This window comes from Archocentrus centrarchus, chromosome 6 (assembly GCF_007364275.1).
Source record: "Archocentrus centrarchus isolate MPI-CPG fArcCen1 chromosome 6, fArcCen1, whole genome shotgun sequence".
In the NCBI taxonomy this organism is placed as follows: domain Eukaryota; kingdom Metazoa; phylum Chordata; class Actinopteri; order Cichliformes; family Cichlidae; genus Archocentrus; species Archocentrus centrarchus.
In genome coordinates, this window is record NC_044351.1 from 17,630,495 (window position 1) to 17,650,601 (window position 20,107).

At 38.5% G+C, this 20,107-nt stretch overlaps 1 protein-coding gene across 1 annotated transcript; it reads left to right on the forward strand.

Annotated features, from left to right (window-relative positions):
• The first annotated feature begins 742 nt into the window (after nucleotides 1–742).
• muc2.1 (mucin 2.1) lies at nucleotides 743–17,440 on the forward strand. The gene is given in 47 exon segments (XM_030731056.1): nucleotides 743–818; nucleotides 957–1,212; nucleotides 1,324–1,355; nucleotides 1,358–1,437; nucleotides 1,769–1,856; nucleotides 1,950–2,083; nucleotides 2,189–2,405; nucleotides 2,643–2,768; nucleotides 2,864–2,978; nucleotides 3,058–3,208; nucleotides 3,329–3,442; nucleotides 3,523–3,592; nucleotides 3,702–3,839; nucleotides 4,488–4,652; nucleotides 4,789–4,883; nucleotides 4,965–5,091; nucleotides 5,210–5,465; nucleotides 5,595–5,623; nucleotides 5,720–5,847; nucleotides 6,037–6,188; nucleotides 6,311–6,449; nucleotides 6,940–7,050; nucleotides 7,163–7,342; nucleotides 7,591–7,830; nucleotides 7,909–8,065; nucleotides 9,217–9,339; nucleotides 9,434–10,102; nucleotides 10,412–11,405; nucleotides 11,739–12,411; nucleotides 12,413–13,321; nucleotides 13,499–13,673; nucleotides 13,767–14,014; nucleotides 14,132–14,315; nucleotides 14,398–14,608; nucleotides 14,703–14,878; nucleotides 15,009–15,078; nucleotides 15,241–15,341; nucleotides 15,434–15,465; nucleotides 15,559–15,736; nucleotides 15,832–15,936; nucleotides 16,039–16,079; nucleotides 16,179–16,301; nucleotides 16,425–16,526; nucleotides 16,656–16,784; nucleotides 16,887–16,926; nucleotides 17,007–17,130; nucleotides 17,233–17,440. Coding segments are annotated over 47 exon segments (8,991 nt in total).
• Nucleotides 17,441–20,107: the final 2,667 nt, after the last annotated feature.

Here is a 20,107-nt window from a genome sequence, read left to right on the forward strand (position 1 = left end):
AAAAAACTTTCAAACATACCAGTTCATGTTAATACTTTTTCTGCATTCAATACTTCCTACTTGTGAATTTGCAACATTCCTCACAATGAGCTGCTAGAGATAATGTTAGTAAAGGTATCAAACCCTGATATTAATGACTGGAACGTGATTGCCCTGAGAAGAATAAGCTCCTGAGTTCAAAGACTCATTGCAAGATGTTTGTTAATGATCTTATCAAATGTAAAGCAGATGGTAGACAAGTTGGCATAGGCTTTATTTAAACAGCACACACAGGTTTTAAGGTTATGTTGGGTGATAACCTGAAACCTGGTCATACTCATAAGATGTCCACTTTCTCTGCAGTTTTTTTAAGAAACTGGGATCTCAGTATCTCATTTTTTACTTTTTATATTTCTTATGAATTACAATTATTTGGTTCTTATTAAAGAACAGATTTAGGACAGCAGAGCACTCTGTCAATAAAACTGTTTTTTTTTTTGCTATCTCTATCATCTTGCAATCAAAGTGCAAACATACTTGTTCAATCAAAAAGAAGGGTGTAAGAATTAGTTATATGGGACTTGTGCAGGGCGTAGTACAGCCATCCAGCACATGTTTGCCAGGTGTGGCAATAAATCTTCACATCTTACTCAGAAAGAAGGTGTGAGGGGAAAAAAAAGAAGTTCAACCTCAATATAAAGGGCTGTCAAGGAGCAATCTCTCTATTACCTGCTCTGGGAACAGCAAGCCCACAGTGGCAACAATGAGGTGGAGATCAGTGGGGCTGTGTTTCCTTGCTTTGACTGTAGTCCATGTCATTGAGGTTCAAGCCAAACTGGGTAAGACTCATAGTTTTGGTTTGTTTTCAAAACCTTGATTGATTTTTTATGCTTCATTTATACATACATGATTGAAAAATATATATTTCCACCAGTGTTAGTTGTTAGCAATTCAGCCTTTATTTGACTCTTTTCCAGTCCACAACCATGTGAACAGCATCTGTAGTACATGGGGCAGGGAGCACTTCAAGACGTTAGATGGTCATGTGTACAAGTTTCCTGGAATGTGTGAATACAACCTGCTCTCCGACTGCCACGATTCTTTCCCGGAGTTTTCGGTGCACATGAAGAGGAAGGAAAATGATGGAAGCCCTACAGTCAGTTATGTGGTGGTCACCATCAGTGATCTTGCATTCCATCTTAGCAGAGATGCGGTCACTGTGAATGGCCAGCCGTAAGTTACATTTTTAAAAATTATATGTGTGTGTGTGTGTGTGTGTGTGTAAAATATAAATATACTCAAATACAATATGATTATTGAAAAGATATTATCTTTCTTCCCCAGTGTCAAAATTCCACACTACCAGGCCGGAATACAAGTGAAAGAAGTGCAGTTTACATCAAGCTCCACTCCAAAGTTGGCATCATTGTCATGTGGAACTTAGATGATGCAGTCATGGTAAACACATAAAGCCAGACGATGACTATATGATATTATTTTTCTTTTATCAATGACAGCCCAACCTCTAGAAATACTCAGCTATATTTTAATATTTTTGGTTTAAATGACATTTGAATATATATAGTGGCTTTGAGTTTAATTGCTGTTGGGTTCACTTCAAGGAGAACGATAGTTATTCAGGTCACCATTGTACTCATATACAGTTAATATATGTGGCCACTTTTGTGCATTATTTTTATGTTCTATTTGCATTTTATACATTTTAATGTGTAAAACATGTTTAACACTGGTTTTAAAATTTGTTCTAACCCTTTACTCTGTGTTTTAGGTGGAAATTGATAATGAATACACTAACCGCACTTGTGGACTTTGTGGAGATTTCAATGGTGTTCGATTCAATGAGTTCATTTATAATGGTATATGTGTTTTTTTTCATTTTGCTTTTTTTTTTTTTTTTAATCTGTAATATGCTGGCTATGGCATATAACTATTAATGTAATTGTACACAGGTCGTAGTATCAGCCCAATTGAATTTGGCAACATGCATAAAGTCCATCGTCCAAATGATGTTTGTGAGGACCCTTATGAAGAGGAAGCTGAATCACAGGAAGCTATGAATGTGGCAGAGGCATGCAAGGAGTTTGTGAGTTTTATTTTTCTAGCTAGCTTTAACAAGATGTAATGATATGTATTTGCATAAAATTTCTTGCACTGGGTAATTGTGCCTGTGTTTACCTGTCTCTATTAGCACAACACCTGTGAAAAGATGCTGCGTGCAGAAACCTGGAGCTCCTGCACCAAACTGATTAACCCTGAGTCTTACATTCAGGCCTGTGTACAGGACATGTGTGGCTGTACCAACCATACAAATGACTTTTGCGTCTGCAGCACACTCGCTGAGTTCTCTCGCCAGTGCTCCCATGCGGGAGGGGAACCTCCCAACTGGAGGACTCCTGAGTTCTGTGGTAAAGTTTTGTTTTCTCTTTCTGTTCGATTTTGTCTTTTATGGGGCAGAGAGAGTACTAAAGCACTGAAATCAGCTCAGCCAACTATATGGTAAAATGTGGCAAACATCAGAAAGCAAAATAAGTGCGCAAAAAATCTACCAAGTGAAAAAAACTAAACAAGTTAATGTTTAAACATTTCACATAAATTCCCACCTCCTTCTCCATTTATTTCCATTGCATCTTATATCTTCACAGCCAAACAGTGCCCGTTCAACATGGTTTATGAAGAAAGTGGAACCCCTTGCATGGATACCTGCACACATCTAGACACAAGCTCATTGTGTGAGGACCACAAAATGGATGGATGCTTCTGTCCTCCAGGTTAGTGCTCATCACATCTAAGTTTCTTTCTACACACCAGTTAAAGTTTCAATTTTCATGGACATTTACCATCAAATGCTAACTTTCTATTTCAGGAACTGTGTTTGATGACATTTCCATGAGGGGGTGTATTGCTCAGACTGAATGCCAGTGCAAGCATGGAAAAATCTATGACTCTGGTGAAGTTTACAGACAAGAGCGAGAGGAATGGTAATGTTCATAATGCTATCAATGTAATTTTTATGTGTTCACATGTTTTGTTATCTTAAATTATTTGGTTGTTTTTCAGCACATGCTTTCAGGGTAGATGGTCTTGTGAAAGTCTTTCAACACCCTTTACGTGTGCAGTTGAAGAGGGTTCACACATAACCACCTTTGATGGGAAAGACTTCACCTTCCATGGAGACTGTTACTACACCTTGGCCAAGGTGGAAAGAAAGGTAAATGAGCTTTAGCTTTGTACAATTAAATTGCAGAAGATACTGTATTAGGCAGGTGTGAGGCAAAAATAATGAACTAGGCCTATTTATTTAGTTGTGCTCACATTGTGTGTATTTCAGGATGATGCAAGCCCTAAGTTTACCATCCTGGTCCAACTGGTACCATGTGTACACCAAGAGTATGACACTTGTCTGAAGACACTTAAAATCCTGCTGAACAATGACAGAAACAATGTGAGTTGAATACCGGGCTCATATTTCACATTAACACTGACAGCTGCAACACTCTAATGATCAATTATGTTTTTATTCAGATATTAACTTTCACTTCTGATGGCACAGTAAAGCAGAATATGCAGAGTATCAGTTTGCCATACTACTCAGGTTGGTCAAATAAGACAATAAGTGACTTTAGGTCTTGCATGTTAATTTCATTTATGCTGAGACATAAGAAGATGGTCAAACTGATTTTCATGCTTCTCTTTATTCACAGCGGATATCAATATATTCCATGCTTCATCCTTTCACATCATACTCCAGACAACATTTGGTTTGCAAATTCAGATCCAGCATGTGCATCTGATGCAAGTCTATATCAGCCTAGAGCAGAGCTACAGAGAAAAGACACGTGGTAAGTTTCATGTTAACCTTTAAGCATTATTAAACAAGGCATATTGTGCATTTATTAAATAACTATTTACTGCAAGACCTAAACAATGCAGTCTGTTGATTTATCACTCTATTTGGAAACAGATTTTGGCATACACAACAAATCAACAGATTTCGTAAATTTCAATTGATAATTTGATTTTCTTTAAAAATGAAACTCTTTTTGGTCAGCAGTTTGGGTTTGTGTCAGCCCACCCAGGTCCCACAAGACAGCACCATGTTATTTTTGGAGGCTCGGTGACCTTGGACATGGGTTAAAGTCAGTTCTGGCTACAAGTGGGTTGAAATAAATGGCCTCACCCTTAGAAACAGGGTGAGGAACTGAGACTCAGAATAGATCAGTAGCTTCTTCATATCAAAAGGAACCAGCTAAGATGGCATGCTTACAAGTTTATCTGGCAGGTTCAACAGGTAACAGACCCTAAGGTAGATCCAGAACATGCTTGAGAAATTTTATGTTTCATGTGACCTGGGAACATCTCAGGATCCTCCCACCCTGAACACCACCCATAAACAAACCCTTAAAAATCACTTGGTTTCAGACATTTCTTTATTTGACATGCTTATTTGCATTTCATAATTTCATTGCCAAATATTTGTATTTTTTTAGGTTTATGTGGGAACTACAACATGGTCCTGTCTGATGACATGATGACTCGGCAAGGGATTGTGGAGGGAAGTGCAGCAATTTTTAGTAACTCCTGGAAGGCTAACCGTATTTGCCAAGACAAAGAAGAAAGACTCAGTGACCCTTGTTCTCTCAGCATGGAAAATGGTAAACTGGAAACTTTTTTCTCCATCAAGTGTATTTTTCTAATCGCTATCATCTGCTTTCCCAGGCTGTAAATGCAACATAGTTGAACACACAAGAAATGCACATAATATAAAAATTATTATTCGTCTTCTTTCAGAATTGTATGCCAAACACTGGTGCGCATTGCTACAAAATCCAAATAATACTTTTTCACAGTGCCATTCTGTGGTGGATCCTGAGCTGTACTATAAGGTACAACCAAACCTCTCTGTTTATCTTTAACTGAATTTAGTGGGACTTTAATACCCTAAAGGTTTTTGCTGTCTTCTGCAGCGATGTACTTATGCTAGCTGTAACTGTGAGAAGACCGAGGACTGCCTGTGTGCTGTCCTCTCCTCCTACGCAAGAGCTTGTGCATCGAGGGGAGTGTTCTTGACAGACTGGAGAGAGAATGTGTGCGGTAAGGGTATCTTTCACTATGTTTTGAAATAGCCGAGTAATGAATTATGATTAGCATCTCTTTTTATGAGTTAGTCCAAAACTATCAGGTAATCACTGTCACATTTTCTGTAAAACAGACAAATACACAAAGAGCTGCCCAGCATCTCAGACCTTCTCTTACAAACATCAGAGATGCCAGTTGACTTGCAGATCACTGAGCTCAAAGCAGCAAAGCTGCACGTCTGACTTCTTGCCTGTGGACGGCTGTTCCTGCGCTGAAGGTCACTACCTAGACGACAATGGCATCTGTGTCCCCATGGCAAAGTGTCCCTGTTACCATAATGAGGTCTACGTTATGCCAGGGAAGTCCATCAGCATCAATGACGAGCACTGGTGAGTCACTTTAAATTTCTTAAACTATGGCTTAAGCATGACTACAATGCTTGCAGTATGTTGGATTTACACAAATTATATTTTAAAGCCATTTTGTGTTATATTTTATATTTTTTGCATCTTTTTTAGCGTGTGCACCAACGGAGTTCTTCATTGCCGTTCCTGGAGAACCCGCATCATGTCATGTCAGTTTTTTTTGTCTTGTTCTTCTACAATCCAAGCATTTTGTTGAGACAGTATACAGTATCTAAAAGCAGTTTCTACTTCAGTTGCAGCAGCATGCCCGTCTCCAAAAGAATACTTCAACTGCTCAACTACAAGCGCAAGAAATGCTGGACTGCAGTGTGCTCGAACTTGTTTAAATCTGGATGACGATGATTGTGTGAGCTGTTTTTGATGCTGCACTTTAGCTGACCTCTCAGTCTCAAAAAGCTGAGACTAATATATTCTTTAGTGTTACACACAATACATGCACAGTCAGCAGTTTTGAGACATTTTAATGATCATTTTAACAGTGTTTGTAGTATTTTCTTTTTTTTTTAATATCACTGTGGTCTTTCTATCCTCCCAGGACTCCACAGAGTGTGAATCTGGCTGTCAGTGTCCCAGTGGCCTCCTCGATGATGGTGAAGGTTCATGTGTGAAAGAAAGTGAATGTCCATGCAAACACAATGGCCATCTCTTTCCCTCTGGAACACAAATCCCTAACCAGTGCAACACCTGGTAGGACCTTAATTTAATCAGACAAATTATTATAAAGTAATAAACAATATTTGACATATTTGCATGCTTTACTCACAGTATTGAAACTGTTGTGTTATATATTCCTTTTTTGATACATTTAGTACCTGCAAAAGTGGAAAATGGCAATGCACAGACAGAAAATGTCCAGGAACCTGCGTTATTTATGGAAGTGGTCACTACAGTACATTTGATCAGAAAACATATGCGTTTCAAGGACATTGTGCCTATATTGCTGTAAAGGTAAATAATGCATGCCAAAATCATCCAAAGGACAACTGGCGCCTGAATTCACCTCCTTGTTCCCTCATCTACTGTTCTTGCTCCTGACAGTTAGGAGTAAACTGAGTCACATGACTGTCATTTTCTTAGTAAAAAATAGGGTGCATGTCATTCACACTACATTTTTTGTTCCCTGAATACATTTTCTTATTTAAAATTCAGAGGTGAATTTGCAAGCAGCAAATGTTCTCTATTTTTAATAATATTAGTATCAGGAATTAGAATATCCTTTTTCTAAATGTAAAGAATTCAGACACAGTCAAGCCTTATGACTTACCTACTTACCTGTGACTTCAAAATTCATTATCTCAAGATCAAAAAGCAGTTAGTTGATATATAATGCATGAGTGCATGATCTTGCTCTTGTGTGCATCAACTCATCATTCATTATGTTCTACCTTAACCACAACAAACACAATGTGTAATAAATCCCCCTTTTTTTTTTTTACAGAACAAATGTGGCAATAAAACAGTGCAGGACAACTTTGGAGTTATCACTGAAAATGTACCTTGTGGATCTACAGGCACCACCTGCACCAAAAAAGTCAGAATTCAACTGGGGGTAAGATCAGATACAAACACATGCAAAATTTTCTATGCCAACAATAGTAAATCTAAAAAAATATTTTTTTAGCATTGCAATTTAAGCACTACAATTTTCCTTTCCATTGCAGCGAACGGAAATCAAACTATCAAAGGGAAAATATGAAGTGGAGAATCTGGGACATGGTCCTGAGATTAGGTTCGCAGTAAGGAAGGTTGGCATGTATCTGGTTGTAGAATCCGTCATTGGTGTGGCTGTGATGTGGGATAAAAAAACAGCTGTTCGAATCCTACTGGAACCACAGCACAGCGTAAGTCACAGTAATTGTTGCTGTGATGATGACTTAAAACTCTCACATTAAAAGTTTTAGATGTTTTCGCGCAGTGCACCCTTTATGTCTCATTTTCATATACTGCATATTGGGACAATACACAGGATATATGGGGGGAAAAATCCTTGGAGGAGAATTTTTAATATGTTTAAAAAATGTATAACAGACACAGTAGATTTTTTTTTTCAACTTGAAACCTTGTTTGACTGACTCTTTTGTATGCACAGGGAGAAGTGTGTGGCCTGTGTGGAAATTTTGATGGTGATGCACAGAATGACTTCACCACCCAGGGTCAGCTGGTGGTGAGCAGTCCACTTGATTTTGCAAACAGCTGGAAAGTGTCCAGCACTTGCGCAGATGCGGAAGAGAACATTGACCCTTGTACAGTAACACCCCATCGACATCACTGGGCAAAAGTGATGTGTTCCATCATAATCGGAGATACATTTAAAGACTGCCGTGACAAGGTAATTATAGGTATTTGTTTGTTGTCCAACTTTAATATAAATATTAAACACTATCATCAAATTTGAATCACTGAACAGGTACCCCCCAAGCCATTTTATGATAACTGCGTGAAAGACTCATGTGCCTGCGACACTGGAGGAGACTGTGAATGTTTCTGTACAGCGGTTGCAGCTTATGCTCAGACTTGTAATGAGGCTGGTGTTTGCGTTGCATGGAGATCTCCAGAGCTCTGTCGTAAGTAATGTATTTTATTGTGGGATTAAAATCAAGTTTTCCAACCTTTTCTGACGCATGACTTTGTTTTTGGAGCATAAACCATAAATACCTAACTGCAGGCATGTTTTTGCAAGTTTATTAAACATCTGAAACATAATTTCATTTACAAATGTGTTCAACCAATAACTAAATGCTGTATGGGATTTAGAGGCATCTATCGTTGTGGTTGCAGATTGCAACCAGCTGAATACCCTAACCCTAACCCTTAACCTCTCCTTCCAAGAATAAAAGACAGTGTAGAGCGGCTGCTAAAATCAGAGTTCTCCAGAGTCAATGTTTGGATTGTTAGCTCCAGGCCACTTTAGAAAAACTGTAACATAACATGTTGAACTCTGTGGAAGAAGATTTGCTCCATCTGTCAAAAAGGGCTCATTCCTAGATAATGAAAATATTTCTCTACGTAAAAAAAATTAAAGTAAGAATATATCATATTCAGTCTAATAGTCTTACAGGGCTTATATATCCCATGCTATCAATGTCACATTGGAGTAGATTTTCTCTTTTGTGTTTTGCAACATAAAAATAACCCATAATTAGTACCCATAACAAACCAAACCATGGGGCCACTCTCATGTCCAAATCATAGTATGAGAAATATAAAATTTCTAAGATGAATATTAGACAAAATTACCCCTTGTCCAGTTACTCAGTTTGTCTGGATGGCCACTCAAAGTCACTGTGTCCATCCTGGTGGTCTTCCATTTTCCATTTGCGCCTGTCTAGATGTAACATTAAATATTAAAGAGGGAACTCCCACAACCAAATGATCCCCAGTGAACAGGCACTTGGCAATGTGCGGAGGAAGAATTCCCTTTTAACAAGAAGAAACCTCCAGCAGAATGAAGCTCTTGGGAGGAGCAAGCATCGACCACAACTTGTTGGGGGAATAAAGGGAAAGAAAGACTGCAAGAAATGGACTTCAATCACACACCTTAAGGATTATTAAAACAACAGGATTCACCTGACTTTTTTTTTTTTTTATGTACAATCACTTCATAAAATTTTAATGCGAGACTGTATTAAGTTGGGTTTGAATTGACATTCACCTTGAAATAGAAAATGCATTTTCATTATCTAAATATAACACACTTTGTATCCTTTCTTCCTAGCTGTCTTTTGTGATTACTACAATCACCATAATGAATGCATGTGGCATTACCACCCATGCCACAAAGTACCTACCTGTTTGTATCCAAATGGAATACATTTCAACGAAATACCCAACCTGGAAGGTAGGAGGTTAAAGCGGGTCAGTCTCTATGACCTTATGTCAGAATGTGATATTCACATTATTGAATACGGTTTTATTATTCAATTTCTTTACAGGCTGTTACCCTGAATGCCCAGAGGATCTGATATATGATGAGATAACCGGGACGTGTGTGAAGATATGTGACAACACAACGACCACAACTACAACTACACCTACAACTACAACCACAACTCCTACTACAACAACTACAGCCACACCTACAACTACAACCACAACTCCTACTACAACAACTACAACCACACCTACAATTACTACCACAACTCCTACTATAACAACTACACCTACAACCACAACTCCTACTACAACCACACCTACAACTACTACCACAACTCCTACTACAACTCCTACAACCACACCCACAACTACAACCACAACTCCTACTACAACTACAACCACACCTACAACTACTACCACAATTCCTACTACAACAACCACACCTACAACTACTACCACAACTCCTACTACAACAACTACAACCACACCTACAACTACTACCACAACTCCTACTACAACCACACCTACAACTACAACCACAACTCCTACTACAACTACAACCACACCTACAACTACTACCACAACTCCTACTACAACACCCACACCTACAACTACTACCACAACTCCTACTACAACAACTACAACCACACCTACAACTACTACCACAACTCCTACTACAACCACACCTACAACTACTACCACAACTTCATCTACGACTACATGCATTCCTACCCCCGAATGTGAGTGGTCAGACTGGTATAATGTGCACGATCCAAGAACAGACAAAAGTGACTGGGAAACATACGAAAACATCACAAATAGTGGTGTAGAAATATGTACAAATATAGAAGATATTGAGTGTAAAGCAGTAGATTACCCAGACAAAGATTTTAATGACTTTGTGACTCAAACTGGCCAAGTTGTTACTTGTGATCAGGACTATGGTTTAATATGTAAAGCACAAGACCAAACCAAACCTCCACGAAAGTGTTTCAACTACAAGATCAGAGTATATTGTTGTACAATTAAGCCATGTTCAACTACAACCGCACCTACAACTACTACAACTACTACCACGACTCCTCCTACAACAACCACAACTACACCTACAACTACTACCACAACTCCTACTACAACCACACCTACAACTACTACCACAACTCCTACTACAACAACCACAACCACACCTACAACAACCACAACTCCTACTACAACCACACCTACAACTACTACTACAACTCCTACTACAACAACTACAACCCCACCTACAACTACTACCACAACTCCTACTACAACCACACCTACAACTACAACCATAACTCCGACTACAACAACTAGAACCACACCTACATCTTCTACCACAACTCCTACTACAACCAAACCGACAACTACTACCACAACTCCTACTACAACAACTACAACTACTACCACAACTCCTACTACAACTACAACCACACCTACAACTACTACCACAACTCCTACTACAACAACTACAACCACACCTACTACAACTACCACAACTCCTCCTACAACAACCACAACCACACCTACAACTACTACCACAACTCCTACTACAACCAAACCGACAACTACTACCACAACTCCTACTACAACAACTACAACTACTACCACAACTCCTACTACAACTACAACCACACCTACAACTACTACCACAACTCCTACTACAACAACTACAACCACACCTACTACAACTACCACAACTCCTCCTACAACAACCACAACGACACCTACAACTACTACCACAACTCCTACTACAACCACACCTACAACTACTACCACAACTCCTACTACAACAACCACACCTACAACTACTACCACAACTCCTACTACAACAACTACAACCACACCTACAACTACAACCACAACCACACCTACAACTACTACCACAACTCCTACTACAACCACACCTACAACTACTACCACAACTCCTCCTACAACAACTACAACCACACCTACAACTACTACCACAACTCCTACTACAACCACACCTACAACTACTACCACAACTTCATCTACGACTACATGCATTCCTACCCCCGAATGTGAGTGGTCAGACTGGTATAATGTGCATGATCCAAGAACAGACAAAAGTGACTGGGAAACATACGAAAACATCACAAATAGTGGTGTAGAAATATGCACAAATATAGAAGATATTGAGTGTAAAGCAGTAGATTACCCAGACAAAGATTTTAATGACTTTGTGACTCAAACTGGCCAAGTTGTTACTTGTAATAAGGACTATGGTTTAATATGTAAAGCACAAGACCAAACCAAACCTCCACGAAAGTGTTTCAACTACAAGATCAGAGTATATTGTTGTACAATTAAGCCATGTACAACTACAACCGCACCTACAACTACTACAACTACTACCACAACTACAACCACACCTACAACTACTACCACAACTCCTACTACAACAACCACACCTACAACTACTACCACGACTCCTCCTACAACAACCACAACTTCACCCACAACTACTACCACAACTCCTACTACAACCACACCTAAAACTACTACCACAACTCCTACTACAACAACCACAACCACACCTACAACAACCACAACTCCTACTACAACCACACCTACAACTACTACCACAACTCCTACTACAACAACTACAACCACACCTACAACTACTACCACAACTCCTACTACAACCAAACCGACAACTACTACCACAACTCCTACTACAACTACAACCACACCTACAACTACTACCACAACTCCTACTACAACAACTACAACCACACCTACTACTACTACCACAACTCCTACTACAACAACCACAACCACACCTACAACTACTACCACAACTCCTACTACAACCACACCTACAACTACTACCACAACTCCTACTACAACAACCACACCTACAACTACAACCACAACTCCGACTACAACAACTAGAACCACACCTACAACTACTACCACAACTCCTACTACAACTACAACACCTACAACTACTACCACAACTCCTACTACAACCACACCTACAACTACTACCACACACTCCTACTACAACAACCACACCTACAACTACAACCACAACTCCTACTACAACAACTACAACCACACCTACTACTACTACCACAACTCCTACTACAACTACAACACCTACAACTACTACCACAACTCCTACTACAACCACACCTACAACTACTACCACAACTCCTACTACAACAACCACAACCACACCTACAACAACCACAAGTCCTACTACAACCACACCTACAACTACTACCACAACTCCTACTACAACAACTACAACCACACCTACAACAACCACAAGTCCTACTACAACCACACCTACAACTACTACCACAACTCCTACTACAACAACCACAACCACACCTACAACAACCACAAGTCCTACTACAACTACACCTACAACTACTACCACAACTCCTACTACAACAACTACAACCACACCTACAACTACTACCACAACTCCTACTACAACCACACCTACAACTACAACCACAACTCCGACTACAACAACTAGAACCACACCTACAATTACTACCACAACTTCTCCTACAACTACAACCACACCTACAACTACTACCACAACTCCTACTACAACAACTACAACAACACCGACAACTACTACCACAACTCCTACTACAACCACACCTACAACTACTACCACAACTCCTACTACAACCACACCTACAACTACTACCACAACTCCTACTACAACAACCACACCTACAACTACAACCACAACTCCTACTACAACAACTACAACCACACCTACAACTACTACCACAACTCCTCCTACAACAACTACAATCACACCCACAGCTACTACCACAATTCCTACTACAACTACAACCACACCTCCTACTACAACAACAACCACCCCTACTACTACTACAACCCCAACCCCACCGGATTGCCCTGACTGGGGTGTTTCAGTAATACCCTTTTTTTTCTAACACATTCAAATCAATTCATTAATTTATTTTTTATGCTCCAGCAACATTGTTTTTAATAATACACCATTTTGACATGTGAAGAAGCTAAGTTTCTTGAATTTCCTTACAATATCCTAAAATACTTATGCTGTTTTTGTCTTTGCTATCATCTTTAAGCAAAATGAGACCTTCTTTTTGTGCAACTGCACCATGGCCAGATGCATTGAGAACAACACAATAGAAATTGTTGAGTATGAATGTCCACCTCTTCAAAACATAACTTGTACCAATGGACAACAGCCAGTTCTTGTGTATGACGAGTACTACTGCTGTCAATATTATGCTTGTGATTGTAAGTTATCCTGTGAAATAGATTTATGCCATTCACCTTTTTTTCCTCCCTTAAATATATTTTACATTTTGAATACCTTTTCTTTCTGATTAGGTATATGTGAAGGGTGGGGAGATCCACATTACATCACCTTTGATGGACTCTACTACAGTTATCAAGGAAACTGTACTTATGTTTTGATGGAAGAGATTTCACCAAGATATAATTTCAAGATTTATATTGAGAATGTCTTTTGTGATCCAGTTGAAGATGTTTCTTGTCCACGATCAATAATAGTATCATACAGATCACATGTCATCACATTAATTAATCATAATCTCAATGGAGCTGCACAGTTGGAGGTAAAGTTATACATATGTGATCTTTTAAGTTTTATTGTCTTTTATGCAACAATGGGAAAGATAGATCACTTTTATATTATATTTTTTCTTTCTTATGGTGCTTTTATTCTTTTATAGGCACTGCTAAATGGAAAAAGCCTGAAACTACCTAAATCAGAACATGGTTTTAAGATCATGAATTCAGGTCTTCAATTGGTTTTGGAGATTCCTCAACTACAAGTGGTTATTACATTTGGAATAACTGGCTTCACTGTTAAACTTCCATATCAGTACTTTGGGGAAAACACACAGGGTCATTGTGGTAAGAATGCTCTCTCTAGTGGCCACATTGCTCAACCCTTGAGATTAGACTGCATCATTAACTGTTTTATTACTACTGTCAGGAACATGCAACAATAACCAGACTGATGACTGCCGTTTGCCTGATGGTCAGCTGGTGAATAGTTGTGCAGTGATGGCTGACTATTGGCCTGTTGAAGACCTTAACAAACCTAACTGCCCAACACCACCTGTAGCACCTACCAGTACACCTGAACCACCACTTATCGTAGATCCATGCAAGCCAGAGTCCATGTGTGACCTGCTTACAAGCAGGTAGACATTATCTGATCTATTCCAGAAGTTTATCTCTGTATTGTTAACAGTTTTAGTTTTAGCTTTATTTTTGTCTTTTTTTTTTTTTTTACAGTCTCTTTGCAGAATGCCATCCTTTTGTCTCTCCGGACAATTTCTACAAAGGGTGTGCTTTTGATAGCTGTCATGTTTCCAACCCAGCAGTGGAGTGCACAAGTTTACAGACTTATGCTGCAGCCTGTGCTCAGGCTGGAGTTTGCATTTACTGGAGGAACCACACCACGCTGTGTGGTAAACAACCCCTCATCATTTTGTTGCAAATGTTTTGAATCAGAAGAGGCAATTTGTCAACACGCATTTAACACACATACACACACACACACAAAATAATTAAATAATTAAGTTCTTTCTTCACCAACAGCCAGTGACTGCCCATCAGACAAAGTTTACAAGCCTTGTGGTCCTGCAGAACAGCCAACCTGTGAAGACAAGTAAGTTTCCATGAAACTGTGCAAACGCATTTCCAGGGATTATGGTCATAACAAGATGTGGCAATAAATATGTGTTTATTGTAGCAAGGAGTAAAAGTGATATAGTGTATCAACTTAATTGAACATAATTTAACTGTTGTTTCACTATAACTTACTTTACAGTCCCAGTGAACCAACTATGAACTACACTACTGAGGGCTGCTTTTGTCCTGATGGAATGAAACTCTTCAACCAGGAGTCTGGAATATGTGTTGAAAAATGCGGTAAGTAATTATTAAAATGATTCATTATTATTGTTGACCTAGCTATATATTATCAATCATGAAGTTCTACTAACTTTTTTATTTTCCAACAGGATGTCTTGATCCTGAGGGCATTCCTCGAGAGGTGAGCCAAGTTTTCTGTTTTCACTTGAAATTCTAATCTATATCATTTACTTGCAGGAGACAAATAATTCACTATTGTGATATATTCTTTCAGTTCAATGAAAGATTTGAGTACAAATGCCAGGACTGCATCTGTGAAGAATTCACCAAGACTGTGATTTGCAAGCCTAAGGTGTGCCCACCACCAGTCATAACAAACTGCACTGGTCCTGGATTTGTCCTTGTCAATCAAACCAGTCCGGCAGACCCCTGCTGTTCTACCTTTATTTGCCGTAAGACATGTAGTATCAAGGCATATTTGTGTTTTAATATTTTTCAAATTGCTATGTGATTGTGGTAGTTTCTGATTGTGCCACCATCTCTGCAGAATGTCAAGCTAACACTTGCCCGTTCAGCTCTATGAACTGTCCGGTTGGATATACGCCAGTTGTCAGTGTTCCTGATGGAAAATGCTGTCCAGAACATACATGTGGTAAGCTTATGAATTCAGTTTGAATGTGTATATAATCTAATGATGACAGTAACACTTTCATGTATTTCACCTTGTCTTTGTAAATGTCTTACTCTTTCTTAGAACCAAAAAGAGTGTGTGTTCACAGAGACACTGAATATCAGGTAAATAAGAAGATGATTTGTCATTTTGTCATCTTTTTACCTTTAAGGATTTTTTTTGATGCACATAATTATGGCTTTTTTTTTGTCTTTGTTTGCTAGCTTGGGTCTTCAGTTCCTGTGATTGCATGTCAGGACTGTACCTGTGCCAATGAGATTGATCCAAAAACTGGTCTATTAAAAATAATTTGTGAGTTACAACAATGTAAAGAAAGTTGTGACATGGTAAGAGAGAATATAGTAGTTATCTTCACTTGCACCATACAACCCAACTTATTTTACTTTGTTGGCTTTAGTGTGTCTTGCTAGATTGGACAGCTTAAACATCCCCCTCTCTCTGTCTCTCAGGGACATGAATATGTGGAACCTCTTGATGCAGATGAGTGCTGCGGGAAGTGCGTACAGACACACTGTGTTGTCAACATTAATGGAAGCCAGCAACTCTTGACTGTAAGCTGGCTGTGACTCCATGTGTTTATTACCCTAAGACCAAGCAAGCAGGATGTGTTTCTAAATATATTTAAGTAAATATTACTAAAATTGTGTGGATGTGTGTGTATCTATCTCACTACTCTCTAGCAAGGAGAAACCTGGTCACCACCCGAGAATAAGTGTGAATATTACACCTGTGTTAAGAGTGGTGAGACTTTGACAGCGATCAGTTCACACATTGTCTGCTCATCATTCGAAGAGAGCAACTGCGAACCTGTAAGTATCCTTTTTTTTTCTTCCTTTTTTAAATCTCGATTGACAGTCTGTGTGAACACACCTTAAACAAATTTTGTTAATGTTGTATATTTTCCTCCTTAGGGCACAATTCAAACTGCAGCAAATGGCTGTTGTAAAATTTGTGAGTATGACATTTTCATACATTCTAGGTTCAAGATACTTAGGTTGAAATAAGCTAACTGAGCATCTTTTTTGAAAAAGGTGTGGAGAAGGACAAGGCATGCAAGTTAATGTCCATGAAAACCCATATTAGAGTCAAGGGTTGTCAGTCTGTCCAGGAGGTAGATATGCCGTATTGTGAAGGCTCCTGCAACACTCACACCATGTAAGGATAATCTTACTATTATTTCCTATTCCTCTGGAAGGTTATAAACATGTTAGGTTACTGTTAGAGTGTATTAATAAACCCATCCTCTGCTTTCTGCAGATACTCTGAAGCAGCAGCAGCAATGCAACATTCTTGCTCCTGCTGTAAGGAGATAAACTTCAGCAATCGCACTGTTGACTTGTTTTGTCTGAATGGAGACAGTGTCCCCTACACATACATGCATGTGGAGCAGTGTGGTTGTACCCACACAGACTGCACCACAGCTGCTGGACATGCTCGCAAGAAGCGAAGCTTCACACTGCTGTGATGAAACAGTCTGTCTCCATTTTCACAGATGTGACATACAAATGTTTCTTCCTATATTTTCTTAACAATCATTACATATCTTACAAAGTAATTGCTATTGTAGCTTGAGTATTTATCAACTGATCAAAATAAAAAGATGCAACTCATTTAATCTTTTCTCTTCTTTTGTCTCATTTCTGCCAAAACAAAATATAAAAACTTGTTCATTTTTACTTCACACAAACCAGACCCTTACCAATGATATTAAGGTATAGACTGCTTTTATTTATTTATTTATTTCATCAAAATACACCGCCCGACACACCGAAATTTATTTATTTGTTGTGAAAGTTTTTTTTTTTTATTCAGTTTCCACTGCTGTTAGTCCTGGATGTCTTTAGTTCTACTTACTGCTAACAATTTTATAATTCCATTAGAACCTTGAATGCTTCCTTCTCTGTTAAGTTAATTCATGTGTTTCCTGGTTTCAGTCATTGTTATTCATTTCCTGCTCTACTTTGGTAATCATGTGTCTGGTGACTTGCGTTTTATTTTTACCTCCAGGATTTTGAATTTTAAGATAAGAGAACCCTTATTCAATCTCTAGTGCACTTTATTTTAAAGACACACTGACAGTGATGCTTTTTAATCAATAAATTTAAAAAAAATGAAGAAATTAATTTCTGCAAAAACATAATGCATTGACTTGAAAAAAAAAGTTCTGCTTTTCTGAATTAAGGACATAATTATCTCAGAAACTCTGCAAAAAAATAAATAATTGAAAGCAGTTTGTTTTGTCTGAATTAACAAAACAAACAAAATCCCCAAAGAGACTATGAGCAATAATGACCCAGAATCCTGGATAGACCAAAAGTCTAACACAAGGCTGACACAGAGAGACAGAATATTACACATGCTCACATTCACACCTACAGTCAGTTTAGAATCACCGGTTAATCTAACAAGTATTCGGCTAAACTTGAATTGTGTTTGCTAAACTCTGTTTACTCAGTATTTTATCAGAAAGGAAACACAAAGTTAATTTGATTGCTGTCAAATAGATACTCAGGTGTGAGCTCCTCCAAGGCAAATATGAACTGGCAGAAAATACAAGGAAGGGCGATCAAGTTCTCAGTAGCAGTGCATACTGTGTTTGTTCAGGGAGGACAGATACTTATACTGGGGTAGTTTTGATCACTAGGACAGTTGAACTGTTAATCTACAGTATATTAATATAATACGATTTAAATTCCAGCACCTTTTACCATCCTCTAAACCCTGCGCCCTGTCACTAAGACAGTTTAAACAGTAGTCAGATTGCAGCACAGGCTTTAACTTAGAGGCACAGCAGAAATATGACAAATATTTATGCAAGATCTTGTAAAATAAATCCCTAAATATTCCCTGAGCAGAATTTTATACTTCGTGGGTTAAAAAAAAAAAAAAAATCACCTAAATCATTATTAAATAATAATAATTTAATAATATTAAATAAGCACTTAATGTTTCACTTTATGTTTTAGACTACAGTGCTGTAAAGAAAACCAAAGCTAAAGCAAAGGCAACCTGACTAAACACAAAATGCAACTTTTAAATGATAAATGTGTGTACAAAATTCAGTTCTTAAATCTCAAAAGTAAAAAGTAACGCCCCCTCCTTTTTATCACTCTGTTGACTTTTGGGCCCATATCATTTTTTTGAAGTACTTCAGGCGCTTATTTGGCCAATTACTTTGAAACATTATGTATGTTCACTTCAATTTAAACTGTCACTAATGCATAAAAACTGCAGGAATAGAATCACCAGTCAAATCTAATTAAAACCGTTAAAACAAAGTTTGCTCACTTTGTGACTAACTGAAGTTTTAAAAGGTGTTTTTGTCAGGATTTCGGGCTGTGGCCAACGTGGCAGAGGACCCCAATGCAGGACTTGACGCGTGGAGGTTAACATTAACTTAGAGCTTTAATCAAAAGACTCGAACATAGCGTTAACATGAACATGAACATGAACATGAACGTAGCATTACATGAACGTGGCATAGAGCACACAGCCGGGAAAAACCAAGGATAAACTGACGACACAACAATGACTTAAACAACAGAGACCTTAAATACACTGAGACATAATGAGGGAAAAGGGAAACAGGTGACAACACAGGTGAATGAAATACATTAACGAGACAAGGAGAAGTAAACCTAAACACAAGGCACAAGGACACAACATTGTCAAAATAAAACAGGAAGTGGCCTAAACATGACGCGTATGAAAACTTAACACGGAGGGAACCTAAATACCATTTACAAGAAAACAATGGGAAGATAACTAAACAGAGAAGGGCCAAGACAGACAGCACAGGGAAGACCAGGGCTAACATGAAAAACTAAACAAAGGCAAACTACAATCCTAATACTAAACTATAACCAAAACTAGAAATAGAACAAGAACAAAACAGAACTTCACCAATAGAACTCAAAACACTGGGCCACCGGCCCAGGATCATGACAGTTTTCTTTTTTTTCCCTTCCACCATCTTTGCTGTTACATAAATCTCCCAAAGATTTAAAGTCAGATTTCTAACAGTGTCATGTCTCTGTGTTATGATGTCGCTGGTCTAGTTCAATAAATGAGTAGAGATGCAGCCTGGCAGACAGCAATTGGCTACAGCTGGTTGTGTAAGCCTGTCAATCAA